Source organism: Urocitellus parryii, chromosome 3 (genome assembly GCF_045843805.1).
Source record: "Urocitellus parryii isolate mUroPar1 chromosome 3, mUroPar1.hap1, whole genome shotgun sequence".
Classification (NCBI taxonomy): Eukaryota; Metazoa; Chordata; class Mammalia; order Rodentia; family Sciuridae; genus Urocitellus; species Urocitellus parryii.
In genome coordinates this window covers 194,453,373-194,468,667 of record NC_135533.1, presented here as the reverse complement: position 1 = coordinate 194,468,667, position 15,295 = coordinate 194,453,373, and the positions used below count along the sequence as shown (strand labels likewise).

Sequence of the window (15,295 nt, the reverse complement as noted above, 5' to 3'; positions counted from 1 at the left end):
TCTAGGGCTAGGGGTGTAGCTCAGTGGTAGAACACTTGCCTAGCACCAGTGAGGTCCTGGGTTCTATCCTCAGCACCACATAAAAACAACTAAATAAAATAAAGACTAATTAAGAAAAAATAACAAATAACTCTGGGTTTTAAACAACTGGCCTAATGTGAACTTTTGTTTGTTTATTTACGTATTTAGCAGTGCTGGAAATCAAACCCCAGGCTTTGTGCATGCTAGGCAAGTACTCTACCACTGAGCCCCAGCCCCAGCTCTCTAATTTGTTTTTATTTTGTAGGAAGGAAAGTATGTCTGTATTGAAAAATCTGGACCGTAGTTGTTAATTAAATTTCATTGAGTCTTCAGAAGTTTACACTGTATTGAAAATTTTTACAGGTTTTAATGCTAACACTGCAGAATGATCCTCCTTCTTTGGAAACTGGTGTTCAAGATAAAGAAATGCTGAAAAAATATGGCAAATCATTTAGAAAAATGATTTCATTGTGCCTTCAAAAGGATCCAGAAAAAAGGTAAAAAATAAAAGAAACCATACTTTTCTGTCCATTGATATGTAAACCATTGTGGGTAATCTGAGATTCATATCTAAAGGGCTAACTATAAAGTTTTAAAAAGTATACAGAGACTATTTTACAAGACAGTTTCACATTGATGGTCTTGATTTCTGTCTTCTTTTTAGTATATAGTATACCCTAAATAGTTTTAACTATTTTTTAGTGTTCTGGAGCTATAAAATTATATATTGTGAATGCTGTATTAGTAAAAAACCAGGTTAATGGGAGATGTTTGTGTTTACTTTGCACTTAAAATTTTTAAGTAAACAAATATCATTTATAATTTAATAACAAAAGGAATATACATAACAAGTTTATATTTAGTGTCAAATAATAGTACTTCTTTCCATGTTAGAAAGCTTTTAGTAACTGGACCAGAATTTTAAGTTGCTTCTTTGTCAGTTCTAGATAGATTGAATGGCAAGTGAACAAATAAGTAAAAATATTCAATGCATATATTTTTGTCTATTAAACAGCATTATAGAATGTTGGAGATCATTGAGTACAAGCTTTTCTCTGTGGTCACCCAGATGCCTAGTCATAGATGTGGGAACTTGAATTCAAAAGTCTTGAATCATAATTTAGGCCTCTGTTCTATACCTTATTTTTCTGTTTCATATATGTATATAAGTTCTGCATAGAGACAGGTTTTACATTCACAGGTTCAGCCAACCATGGATCAAAAGTATTCTAGGAAAAAAGTAAAACTGTACTGAACACATAGACTTTTTCTTATAATTATTCCATAAGCAGTATAGTATAAAAACTATTTACATAGCATTTACATTTTATTGGATATTATAAGTAATCTGGAGATGGTTTAAAGTACATGGGAGAATTGTATATAGGTTATGTGCAAATACTGTGTCATTTCTTATAAGGGACTTTAATATCTACAGATTTTTGACAGTGGTGAGGGGTTCTGGAACCAGTTCTCCTGAGATACCAAGGGACAACTGTGTATTCCACTGAGTTTCTTAGCACTTAAAGTTCTTTAATTTTGTTTTCTCTAAAGGTCGACAAAAGTAAGACTTTGACATCCTTGATCATATCTCTAGTATATATAATGGGGCTTCAGAATTTACTATTGGAATTATTGGAAAGGGTAAGAAAAATAGGCAGCAAAGTTCATACCTAAAAGTAGGAAACACTTGCTTCCCCCAAGTTAGTGAACAAAAAGAATAAATTCTCTTGTTACAGATAATTAGAAATGTCAGAAAAAAGCTATCAAACTTAAAAATCCCTGGATACCAGAAATAATGAGGTAACCATAGATTAGGGAAGAAGTATTAGCAATTAATCCAGTAGCTGCCTTCAGTGGGACTGTTCATTCTAGTAACCTGCTAGGTTTTGGATTTCTAACTCCCATGCTATGACTAGAATTGAGATCTTGGGCTCCCCACCACAGAGGGGATTTTGCACTGACATGCTGCTTAAGCTAAGATCTTCAGAAGTCTACATACTCAGTAAAACGGTAGACTAGAATAAAACTGTCCATCATATCATCATCATTAAGAGAAAACAGAGATCTTTCCCGATTAATGTCAAACCCTCAACCTTGTTCAAGATATTAAGATAATTCAATGATATAATTAAAATCATAAAAGAAATCAGAACCCACAAGAGTTTGAGCATTACGAAAATGTAAGTAGCACTATTAGAAATGAAAAAATATAGTAATTAAAATTACTTAATGGATTCCCTTGAGTGTGGGTTGGATTGTGATTTGTTTCGGATTAAAGTATGAAAAAGAAAAAATGGCAATTTTACAGAGAAGAAATCTGGTCATAACTCCATCAAGTGATAAAGGTTAATCACCACCATTAATACAATGAAATAATACTATGTAATTGATTTGATGCAATTAGAAGGGCACATCACCTATGAAGTATTCTTTCTTTGAATTTGTAATTTTAGTTAATAACTAGAAAATAATCAAACATCCAAATTGAGGAGTATACTACAAAATACCTGGCCAGTACTTTTTAAAAGTATCAAGGAAAGGAGAGACTAAGAAGATACTATCACTGATGGGGGAGATGATGGATACTGGCAACTCAGTGCAACAAGGTGTCCTGCATTAGATGCTACAGTAGAAAAATGAAAGTAATGAGGGGCTGGGATATAGCTCAGTTGGTAGACTGCTTGCCTCACATGCATAAGACCCTGGGTTTACTCCCCAGCACCACACCAAAAAAAAAAAAAAAAAAAAAAGAAAAAGAAAAGAGAGAGAGAGAGAGAAATGAAAGTAATGGAAAAATTGGAGAATCTGAGTAAAGCCTGTAGTTTAGTTAATAGTACTGTACCAATGTGAATGTTTTAATTAATGGCTTGATAATTAGACCATGGTAATGTAAAATGCTAACATTAATGGAAGCTGATGAAAGGTAAGTGGGAACTTTGTACTACCTTTGCAACTCAAATCTATAAGTCTGATATTGTTATAAAGTGGTTTTTTAAAAAGAAGAAAACCTGGGAAGTATAAAAAAATCTAATTTCTGTTATTTAAACCAAAATAAAACTTTGTTTAGGGCATTTCTAATATATATAGCATTTCTAGGATAAAAACGAAAGAACCCTAAACGAACTGGTTAAAAATCTACCTTTTCCAGTGTTGCAAAACGTCTCACATTCAGCCTCAGGGAACAGATTACTTACTAAGGAATAGCAGGTAGACTGGAAACCACTTCCCCTTAAAGAGCCTGTAGAAAAGATAACTATTGGCTCAGCAAGTACCAGGCACTTTTATAAACATTTAGTGTATATCATCTCGTTTAATTCTCATGCCATCCATGACGATGGCACTCTTTTTTTCTTTGTTTTACCAATAAAAAAACCTGCATCATAGGTTAAGTAACCTTGCCTGAAGTCACACATCTAATAAATGGTGGAGTTAGGATTTTGACCTCTGCAATCTGACTTCAGAGTGCCTGTTTTCAATCTCATTACACTTTATTGAGGAAATTGTTCAACATGTAGCACAAAAAATGAATGGTATAAATATGAAAGAAAGATGAACATTCCAAGGGTGAGAAAATTCAGAGAGTGAGGGTGTGCTTATGCACATATGTGTTCAGGTTGAATGTCTCTTGTCTGAAATGCCTGGGACCAGAGAGTTTTTGGATTTCAGAGTGGTTTTTTTTTTTTTTAAATTTTGTAGTATTTGCATTTTCCATAATGAGCTCTCTTAGAAATGGGATCCAAGTCTAAACACAAAATTGTTTTTATTTCTTGCATAACATATACATAGCCTGAAGATTGTTTCATGCACAAAAGGCAATATTGTTGATTTTGTGCATGAAACAGTTTCATGGCATGGAATTTTCTACTTGTGACATTATGTTAGCACTCAAATTTTGGATTTTGGAGCATTTCAGATTTTAGATTTTTGAATTAGGGATGATTAACCTATTTACATATACACATATATGAACTAGTCAGTAAAGACTAGAGAGAATGTAGGGGAAGCAATAGTCAAAGAAATAATGGCTGAACATTTTTTTATTATTAAACACTATAACTTCAGATTAAAGAACCATTTTCCCCAGGTTCCAGGCATTGTCTACCTTTTCCAGTGTTGCAAAACTTCTTATATTCAGCCTCAGAGAACACATTACCTACTGAGGAATAGCAGGTAGACTGAAAACCACTTTTCCGTAACAATAATTGAGGCCAGCATATAGTTAAATAATGCTGAGAGAAGTTAACTGTTAGCCCAGAATTCACCATCTAGTCTAACTAGTATTAAAGAGTGAGCATGAGGTGAAGATATTTTTCACAGAAACATTGTTTTCCAATCACATCCTTTCACTTAACCCTTCAAAAGCTGTACTTTTTGATCAGGGTGCAATGGTGCACACCTGCAATCCCAGATACAAAGGAGGATTATAAGTTTGGGATGACCCAGGGCAATTTAGCAACATCTTGTCTCAAGATTAAAAATAAAAAGGGCTGGGGATGCAACTCAATGGTAGAGTTCCCCTGGATTCAATCCCCAATACTGGGGAAAAAACTTTAAAAAGAAGGAAATGAACCTAGAAGAAAGAATAGTAAGGAGCCATCTTGGGCAAATTGTTGAAGCAATGAACTCTTTTTTTAAAAATATTTTTAAATATTTTAGGTGTAAATGGACACAACACAATGCCTTTATTTTCTTTTTTTATGTGGTGCTGAGGATTGAACCCCGGGTCCCGCCCGTGCTATTCGAGCACTCTACCGCTGAGCCACAGTCCCAGCCCCAAAACAATGAACTCTTGACTAATTTCACATTTAACTGCTTTCTTAAACGCCCTCTCCCATTAAATCCATGGCCTCAGTCTTTCTAGGCAAGCTCTCTACTACTGAGCTGCACTCCTTGATTGCTAGTCCTCTAGGGATTGGTTCTTAAGCTTGAATGCACATTGAAATGACCTGGACAGTTAAAAAAAAAAAAAAAAAACCACAAAAACAAAAAACTGCTGATACTAGGTTTTGTTCCAATACATTCTGCTTTCATTGTTCGTTAGGATTTTTAAACACCTCAGATACTCTAACACACAGCAGTGATTAAGAACTGCTGCTCAGGCTGGGGATGGTGCTTGCCTAGTGTGTGCTGAGGCCCTGTGTTTGATCTGCAGCATGCAAAAACAAAGAAACAACACCCCACCCCACCCCTTAGAGGCTTGACTAGGTAATATTGAACCTTAGATGAATTGTGATTTTTGTAGAATTACATGTTATGTGTGTGGCATAATCAGGTGTGGGTTTTTTAAGTGTAAAATTCTTTATTCTGAAATAATGTATTTTTAAAAGTTTTAAAAATTAATGATGAATTTAGTCAAAACTATAAAAATATTGCTCACAGTTGAATTAAAAATTGACTTTGGTTAAATCTGGGGAATATACTTTACTTTTGGAATTTTCCGGTCTTCCTTCCCCTTCCGTCTCCTTTCTTCACTCCTCCTCCCTCTTTCTTTCTCATATTGAGATTGAAGTCAGGATCTGGACATGCTAGGCAAGTGCTTTACTAACTACTGAGCTTCATCCCTGGCCCAAATCTTCAGATTTTTAAGGGAAATTGTGAAATCTGGTTTTCAGAATCTAGTTGCCTTAAGTTGAAACTTGTCAGGCAGCCTTGTGACAAGAAGCAGAGTTTTTCCTTTCAGTAGGAAACCAATGCCTCGAGGACTAGCAAGTCTAGGAATGTAACTCACTTTCCTCTTTGTGATCTTAAATATGTTTTTATGCTTTGCTAAAAAATTAGAGTAAATAATTTCTCTTGGGAAATAATAATATTAAATAGTAAATATGTTGGAAGTGTTCTTCCAGAAACAACATTTCACTAATGAAATTTTCAAAGAATGTCTTAATTATTATCAAAACATTTCTATTTGAGTGTTTTATTCTACTTGATGTCTTATATCCAGATTATCCTACTTTTGTTTTTTAGCAGGTTAAGGAAAGTGGAGCCTACTCAGTTTTTATTTTGCTGCTCAAAAAGTAATTTTCTCATTTTTGAAGATATAAACTCACATTGCACTTGAATATACTGCAAAAACTGTTTTGTTTTTTTTTTCCTGCTTTTAGACCAACAGCAGCAGAACTATTAAGGCACAAATTTTTCCAGAAAGCTAAGGTAGGATATTTTATCTTTTGATTTTATATGTGTTTATATGATCCTACCATATTATGTTCAGTGTTCATAAGTTGTATTTCTTAAGGTGATTCTGTGTGGAAGAATGATAGAAGATAAAATAATAATTACTGAGGGTATTATGAATACAATTTTTGGTATATAAGACACTTGCTTTGGAATTCAGTAAATATCTTTATGGTATAAATTAAATGTCAAGTTAAGCTTATCATAGCAATATTTAATAATTTTTTGCCATTATAATCTGTGAAAAACATTGAACTCTCATTTCAAGGTTTACTACTTAATTTGTGAATCATTTATTTCCCAGAGATAGTGGTATGTTATTATAGTTGGAAATTCAGGATCAACAAAGTTTGCCATATAATAAAGCAAACTTTCTATAATGGTTTATTCAACATATTGGAAGCTCTATCTCAGTTTCTAAAACCATGGCAGTAATGTACTATAGTAGTTTCATACTACTTCATAAGACATATTAATTGTGATGAACATTTCTTTGTCAATTTTATTGGTTCAACAAAAAATTTTTATAAAAAGAAAATACTTATTTTTCCCCTCCAGAATAAAGAATTTCTTCAAGAGAAAATATTGCAGAGAGCACCTACCATTTCTGAAAGAGCTAAAAAGGTAAATGGAGTATCTAATAAGTTTTCTTAGGAAATTTCTTAGAGTTGATTTATTTTTTATTTTGAAAGTAAATGTTAATTAATATTCTGTTAACTGAAGCAGGATTATTCATTTTCTCTCAACCTTTTCTAAAGCATTCTTTGGTATATTCATCCAACAAATATCATATGCTAGGGCATTACTCTGCTATCTACTGGAATACAAAGGTATGCTGGACAGTAATCTGTGAGTTAATTCTGACCCCTGTTTAATCATGCTTTCCAGCTTCTTGAGTGAGTTGTGATTTTATGTAGCATTTATAGCTGCAGTACCTGCTAACTGCAAACTTTGTTGCTTTGACTGAAAGACCAAAAGAACCTTGATACATAAGTCATTTCTGAGAACTTTGGTCATAATGTGAACATAGAAATGCATTAAGATCTCAGTTTGAGCAAATGTGAGTTTTTCCTTCCAGTAGAGAAAAACCCTTTCTTCCCTTTCCCTTCTTTTCCTCAACACAGACTTATCCAGTCTAAAGGAAATGAGGCCAGCTGGCTTCTGCTGATGTTAGACTTGAGGGAGAAGGTAAAGAAAGGTATTGTACCTCATGGAGCATGGTGGTAGGATTGTCTGGGAAGTTCGAGCAAATCTAATAAGTGACTTATTCACCTCCATAGGTTTCAGTACTTGGGAATTCTGATGTTATTTAGGAAGTTTTTATTGATAAAGAATCAGAAAAGTATATTTAACACTTTGAAATGATATTCGTAGCACTGGTAGCACAATTAACTTGTCTCTACTTCATAGAGATATATCTTCTGCAGACTTAGATACTTAAATCTTGTTATTAAGGTTCCTTCCTGCTGGGTGTGATTGCACACATCTGTAATCCCAGCAGCTCCAGAGGCTGAGGCAGGAGAATCATGAGTTCAAAGCCAGCCTCAGCAATTGAGTGAGGCCCTAAGTAATTTAGCAAGACCCTGTCTCTAACTAAAATATAAAAAGTGTTGGTGATATGGCTGAGTGGTTAAGTGCTCTTGGATTCAATTCCTGGTACCAACCAACCAACCAACAAATAGATAACCACTCAGGGTCCTTCTTTTCTTCACAAGGAGTTCTTGAGAAGTACCAGGTTACTATTTTCTAACTTTCAAACCTACATTTAAAGAGTTATACTACCTCCCTTCTGGAAAAATTTCTCCTCTTGCCTTAGGATCTTTTGACTTGCTATACTCCCCCCCCCCCCCCCGCTTTTTCAATGGTTATATCCATTGTTAACATCAGAATTACCTTGAGACTTAAAAAAAAAAAAAAGCATCATAAGTAGTGTAATGCCAAGCCAATTAAGTCATCTCTAGGAAATGGAATCTTGAAGATTGATTACTCTTCATGGATAGTTACTTGGTCAGACACTCATGGCTCATCATTCTTCCATTTCATTCAGGTCTCTACTCAAGCTTCATTTCCTCAAAATAGTTTTTTCTGATTATCTTAAAATAGTCCCCTCCTATCACTTTCTGTTCTTTTATCCTACTTTATATATATATATATATATTTTAAAGGACTTAATCACCATCTGACATTTACTATCTTTCATTAGAACAAAAGCTTAGTGAGATCAAGGACTTTTGTTTGTAGCTGTATCTTCAATAGGCCTAGATCAGTTCCTGACACTCTGTAGATATCCAATAAATAATTTAATGCATATTAAAATCTTTATGCTTATAATTGTTTGCAATAAATCCCAATTGAGAGAGATGTTTAATATCTTCAGTGTAATTTATTTAGGAAGATGGACCCTCAAAAAGATAGCACAGTGAATATCTACATTTATTCCCACTCTCTACTTAATAAAAGATATGTTAAGAAAATTAAAAGAAAATTCATAAACCCCAAACTGACAAAATATGAGAGAAATGAAGGCTGCAACCAAGTTTTCAAAATTATGATGTCAATAAGCTAGTGGTAAGGGACTTGGCAAGTCAGAGGACTCCAATTGCTAAATCATCATTAAAGTTTTAGAACCTGCCTTACACAGCAATACCCCTAAACCTAGGTGCGGTAGCAATACCAGGTACCTTTAGAGTATAAGTAGGGCCAAAAGCCAGAAGATTGGTTGACAGTTCCTGTCCCTCACTCCATGCTGTACACTAGGCATTATATTGAAGTTTATTCTGCAGAAAGATAAAAGAAATGGTATTTATACTAAAGGACACCAAGCATAGTTGAAGATAGAAATAACTTATTGAAAATGGATATTTCATTGAATGTGTACATACTGTTAAAACTCTTCAGTCATATTACTTTATTCAGTTACTTCAACATAAGCATTAAAGCTTATTGTCCTTCAGACAGAATATTGGAAGATCTAATCAAGATCAATCCAACTAGCCCCAGAGGAAAAATTTAAAAGGTACAGATGTTTAGGGTTCTCCTGTGAAATGCCTACCCAGATCTTTTTGCAGCAAAACTCATAGTCAGCAAATTTTACTCCCTTAAAAGCTTAGTGCTTCAAATTGATTTTTTAGTTTCTGGATCTTAATAGTGCAATAGTGCAGGCATCTAGGATCGAAGGGTATATGAGGAAAATTCCTTAAATAAAATCATAACTCTTCAGAGGTAAGAATTTGCCTTCATAAAACAAGAACATGATACTATTAAAAAAGAAGCATTTGTGCCAAGATAATTCAATTAGTAAAGAACAGTCTTCAACAGATGGTGCTGGGACAACTGGGAGAATGAGGTTGGGTCCTTTCCTCCCACCATGCAAAAAAATTAGCTTAGATTAGATTGTAGACCTAAATGTAAGAGCTAAAGCTTTAACTCTTGAAAGAAAATACAATAGTCCTCTCTCCTGCAGTTTTATTTTCCTTAGCTTTGGTTACCTATGATAAACAGTTACCTATGAAAATATTAAATGGAAAGTTCCAGAAATAATTCATAAGTTGAAAATTCTGCACAATGAAATCTTGCTTTGTCCTGCTCTGTCCCAGGTGTGAACCATCTCTTTGTTTAGCATATCCATGCTGTGTATGCTACCAGCCCATTAGTCACTCAGTAGCCATATCAGTTATCAGATTGAACTATCGTGGTATTGCAGTTCTTGTGTTTAAGTAACCATTATTTTATTCAATAATATACCTAAAGCATAAGAATAATAATGCTGGCAATTTTATTGAGGAGTGTTGTTATAATTATTCTATATTAGTATTAGTTATTATTAATCTAGTAATACAAAATTTTATAAATTAAACTGTCATAGGTATCTTTATAGGAAAAAAACAGTATATATAGGATTAGGTACTATCTTTGGTTTCAAGAATCTACTGGGGGTATTGGATTGTATTTACTAGGGAAGGAGAGACTTGTTCATAGGAATAAATCTTTGGGACCTTCCTTGAATTAGGCAAAGCTTTCTAAGCTATGACACCAAAAATACAATAAAAGAAAATAATTGATAAGTTGACTTCATCAGAATGAAAAACTTTTGTGCTTCAGTAGATACCATCAAGAAAGTGAAAAGAAACTTACCAAGTGGGAGAAAGTATTTCTAAACCACAATGTGAAATGGGACTTGAATCAGAACTTTATAGAGAGCTCCTTCAATTCAATAATGAAAAGACAACTCAGTTGAAAAAAATGGGCAAAGGATTTGGGTAGAAACCTCTTCAAAGAAGATATACAAATGGCTGATAAACACGTTAAAAGATGCTCAGTATCATTTGCCATCAGAGAAGTGCAAATTAAAATAACAGTAATATACTTTACACCAACTAATAATGGCTATCGTTAAAAAAAAGTAACAACTGTGGGTAAAGAAGTGAAGAAACTGGGATCCTTATACATTGCTGATGGGCATGTAAAATGAGCAGCAGTTTTGATAATAGCCTCAGGGTTCCTGAAATGGCCAGAGTTATATATAACCCAGCACTTCTACTCCTAGGCATACCCAAGAGAATTGAAAACATATGTACACACAAAAATGTGCATAAGTGCTCATAGCAACATTATTTATAGTAACTGAAAAATGGACAGAAATGTCCATCAACTGATGAATGAATACATAAAATATGGTATGTCCATACAATGGGATATCATTCAGGAATAAAAATAATGAAGTACAGATGGTGTTCAATTTAGGATTTTTTTCAACTTTGTGATTGTGCTTAATAAGCACAATGGTTTTCAGTAGAAACATACCGTGATTTTGAAATTTGATCTTTTTCTGCACTAGCAATATTTGTATAGTACTCTCTTAAGATGCTGGGCACGGAGTGGTGGGGGAGGGTGGGGGAGGGTGGGGGATATGAAAGATCAGGAGTCACAATAACCTCAGTAAGCCAGAGTGTAGTAGAACAGTTCAAAATTTGGAGGGAGAAAATATTTCTAACTCAGATTCCTTTTGTCTACCAAATCGTGAATGAAATGTGGGAATACAGACAGGATATGTTTAGAAATGCCTGACTTTAATAAATGTGGAGGAAGCACTTAAACTAAAAAGAGGGCAGTTGTATGACCCAGGAAGCACAATCCTCTGCCTTATGGTAGAGCACCATCTGAATTAGCCCTGATATGAAACTAGGCTGGCTGGAGCAGATGGAGGGAGAGGAGATTTACCCAACTGAAAGAGTAGATATTAACTTCAAGGAAAACAAGATACGCAGCAAAGAGAGCTAATCGTAATTTATAGTAAGGCTCAAAAGTGATATCATGTATGTATAATCATGTGATGTAAATACCAAGTATTGATCTAACCAAGATTAGAGCGTAACTTGAAAAAAGAGTACAGAGTTGATAATACAGTGAAAATTGTCATCTTCCATAGTGGAACGTTCCATAGATAATTCCTAAAACCAAAAAAGTAGTAATGTGATTCATTATTTTAAAATAATAAGCTAAAATGAGTTGAAAGTAAACTATTTTCAAGTATAATTTTGATTTAAGAAATTGAAAAAATGAAAGAATACTCTTTATCTTGGTTTTATTTTTGAGATCCAAAACCTTTTATTTCTTAACTGTCTCAGGACATTAACACATTAGTCAGATTTGAAGAGGCATAGAAAATGTTTTTATGTTGTTTGGGCTCAGTATAGAAGGTTGTGACTAAAGACTGATAAGTGGAGATTGTGAATAGAGAGCAAGTAAGGTTTGGAGGGTATGAACTTACGAGGGAATACTTACTCATAAGGAAAATAATTATTCATTTAGCAGGTTGAAATGATAGAGGCGGGGTGTGGTTGTGTTTTCTGCTTAGTAAATGTTAAACAATCCACATCTGTTTCTAATGTGCAGGTTCGGAGAGTACCAGGTTCCAGTGGCCGTCTTCACAAAACAGAGGATGGAGGCTGGGAATGGAGTGATGATGAATTTGATGAAGAAAGCGAAGAAGGAAAAGCGGCAATTTCACAACTCAGGGCAAGTTTTGTATTTAACTGTATGTGGTTCTTGTTCAGCCTAACCAGCTAAAATGTAGAGTACGAGTGTTAACTGGCCGCGTTTCTTTGAAAAACTTAGCAGGTGTCTAATTCATTCTGCATGGAAAATTGGACTTGGTGCATCTGTTTGAATATGATAATATTTAGACTATTTAAACAGGACCCAAATTTAATCTGGGCATAGTGGTGCACACCTGTGATCCCAGTGACCAGAGCTAACCTCAGCAATTTAAAACAAACAAAACAACCAAAAAAAACCCAAACCCAAATTTAGAGATGAAAACTATGTTTGAGATGAAAAAATACAGTAGGTAGGATTAATGGCTAATTAGACATTGCAGAAGAGAATAGTGAACTTGAAGGCCTGCCAATTAAAAAAAAAAAAAAAAAAACTTTGTCCCTGAAGTCTGTGTCCTTCTGCCAGTGTACTGTTCTTTAGTTGGTGTCCTGGATTATCTGTCTGGGGTGTGTGTGTGTGTGTGTGTGTGTGTGTGTGTTAATTTTTGTTAGAAGCCTCAAAGACAAGGGCCTTCCTTTTAGTTTGTTTGTTTCATAATTCTTACTTAAAGTTAGTTAATGCCTCAAGTTGATTGTGGGGACTCATTCTCAAGAACAGAAGTTTGTGTAAAGGTAAGTGTCATACCCTTGCCTGCTGGATCTTTTTTGTGAGATGAATATTGGAATAGTGGTAATACCACTGCTTACTTTCAGGATCTACTCTACTGTGAATACTTACCACTCTGTTATCAACCTTCAATATTTGTTGAACTTGTTTATCAATTGAAGTCTTGGAGTCTAGTCCTTTTGCTGAGTTATTTGTTGACTTTGCCAATGAAAATTGGCAAAACTTAATTAAGCTCTAAGCTTGGAAAAGCTCTGTAAAAGATAAGAATTGTAAACATTAGTTGCATGTAATTGAATTTATTATTTAACAAATGTGAGGTCATGGCATCCTTTTTTCCTTATCTTTTCATATGACTCCTCTCTGGTCACATTGATGCTCTTGTGTAATGTTACATTAAAGCTTCTAATAGAACCTAGAGCTACATGAATATTGTAGTTCTTCCTCCCTGTGAAAGAGATGATGATATTATTTTCCCTCTAACAAATATTTAGAAAGATAAATTGTAGCTTTTCACTCTCTGATTATTACCTGCTATCTATCAGAAAGAGAAATTTCGTACTTCTAAATTAGTTACACTAGCATTTTCATAACCTAACACGCTAGTGTCTAAATATCATAGAAAATTATAGGCTTATCTACTGAATAAGTAAATTTATGTTCAACATTTCTTATGTTATATTTATAGATGTTTTTGAGACCATGAATTCTAAGAAAATGAATCTTTTAAAACTAAGTTGAACTATATTAAGAAGACAATATACCATGATAGAAGCTGAAAATGTAGCTGAGTGGTAGAGTTTTTAACCTAGCATGTATGAGGCCCTGGGTTCAATCCCTAGCAGGGAGGGGGAAAAAAAAGAATATACTATGATCTGATGGGGACAATGATGTTTCGATGTTAAGAAAACTTTTAATATTAACAGGTCTAAGAAGGCAAAAAGTCATATTGTTATTTTCGTAAATTTTTATTTTGTCAAACCATTGACAAAGTTCACGTTCAAAATAAGGATTCATATAGATCTAGATTTCCACTTGTTACTTTCCTTATTCCCGGAGGACATCCCTTAATGTGTGTGTGCATATGTATGTGGGGGTCGGGTTAGTGGGGTGGATCTGCTGGTGAGGATTTTTTTAAGGTTTTGTGACTGAAAACATCTCTCATTTACCTTTATTTTTAAAAAAAAAAAAAAGTGGGTTTGCAGATTGTAGAATTCTTGATTGATAGCTTTTTCTTTCAGTATTTTTTCAATCAACAAATATTTATTATACCATACATCAGATCCTCTTATGCCACAGTCTGGCTGGGCACAATCAGGAGCCACTTGTCAAAAGAAACTAACTTTATTTAGCCAAACAAAACAGCTCCTCAGGAAAACCCTCAGAGCCCAACTGCCACCACCGGCTTCCCACAAGCCTCTCCCAAAACCACAAGACTCTTCACCTCCCACAATCCTCCTGCTCTTGGCCGATTGGCTGGGTCGTGTGGGCGAAGCCAAAAAAGTCCCCCAATGAACAGCTCCATAGTCTGAAAGGGCAGGGAAACAGCCCAATGAGCATCACCGCAGAGCAGCCAATCAGCTAGAAGTTGCTGGGGCTGCTGTGAGCCAATCATCAGCTGGTAGTCTGAAAGGGCGGGGAAACAGCCCAATGAGCATCACCGCAGAGGAGCCAATGAGCTAGAAGTTGCTGGGGCTGCTGTGAGCCAATCATCAGCTGGCAGTCTGAAAGGGCGGGGAAACAGCCCAATGAGCATCACCGCAGAGGAGCCAATGAGCTAGAAGTTGCTGGGCCCGCGGTGAGCCAATCATCAGCTGGCAGTCTGAAAGTTTGCTGGGGCCCCTTTGGCTGTGGCTCTCAACATCTCCCCCTCTCTGTTTAAACAACAAGCATGTGGCTTAGGGACCGTGCCTGCCTTAGGTTGTCCAATAGTACATATGGTCCTTACCGGTTATCGGATGAGCTGACCTCAAGGCGTGAGCCTCCTATCTTAGGTTGGTACCATTGCAATTGGATCTTACCCGTCACTGACTACCGGTCCAGTATACAGCCACACTTGTGGATAGGTCTTTGTACCAGTGGGGGGGTGGGGTGGGGGGGTAAGGTTCTTTGCCTCACCTCTGTTGGCCCCCAAATTTTAGCTGAATGACCATGACAAGCAGAAGGGAGGAAGATTCACCAAGCCAATTGACAGCTCCTTTTGGAAAAATTGTACCACCGATGACATCATCAGCAAAAATACCCCAACACTACCACAAGTCGCTGCACCAACAGATAGTTCACAATGCATATAAGTGATACATAGTCCAGGCAAAAGTTCTGCAAGCAGTTCTGTGATGGGTATTGCAGAAGCTGTAGATTGGTCTTATCTTTGTCTTCACCGGCACTGGGATGAAGATAGGAATTCTGGCAATAATGGCTAAAGAAAAAATTATGT

General features: G+C 35.3%; 1 protein-coding gene across 3 annotated transcripts in view; it reads left to right on the top strand.

Moving 5' to 3' along the window:
- The window catches only part of Oxsr1 (oxidative stress responsive kinase 1), a 97,493-nt gene that overhangs the window by 62,988 nt on the left and 19,210 nt on the right, over positions 1-15,295 (top strand). For all 3 annotated transcript variants that reach the window (XM_026405793.2, XM_026405802.2, XM_026405810.2), the window contains 4 exons: positions 385-518; positions 6,126-6,174; positions 6,757-6,822; positions 12,094-12,216. In XM_026405793.2, the coding sequence (XP_026261578.1) occupies positions 385-518; positions 6,126-6,174; positions 6,757-6,822; positions 12,094-12,216 (372 nt within the window). The remainder of the gene's footprint in view (positions 1-384; positions 519-6,125; positions 6,175-6,756; positions 6,823-12,093; positions 12,217-15,295) is intronic.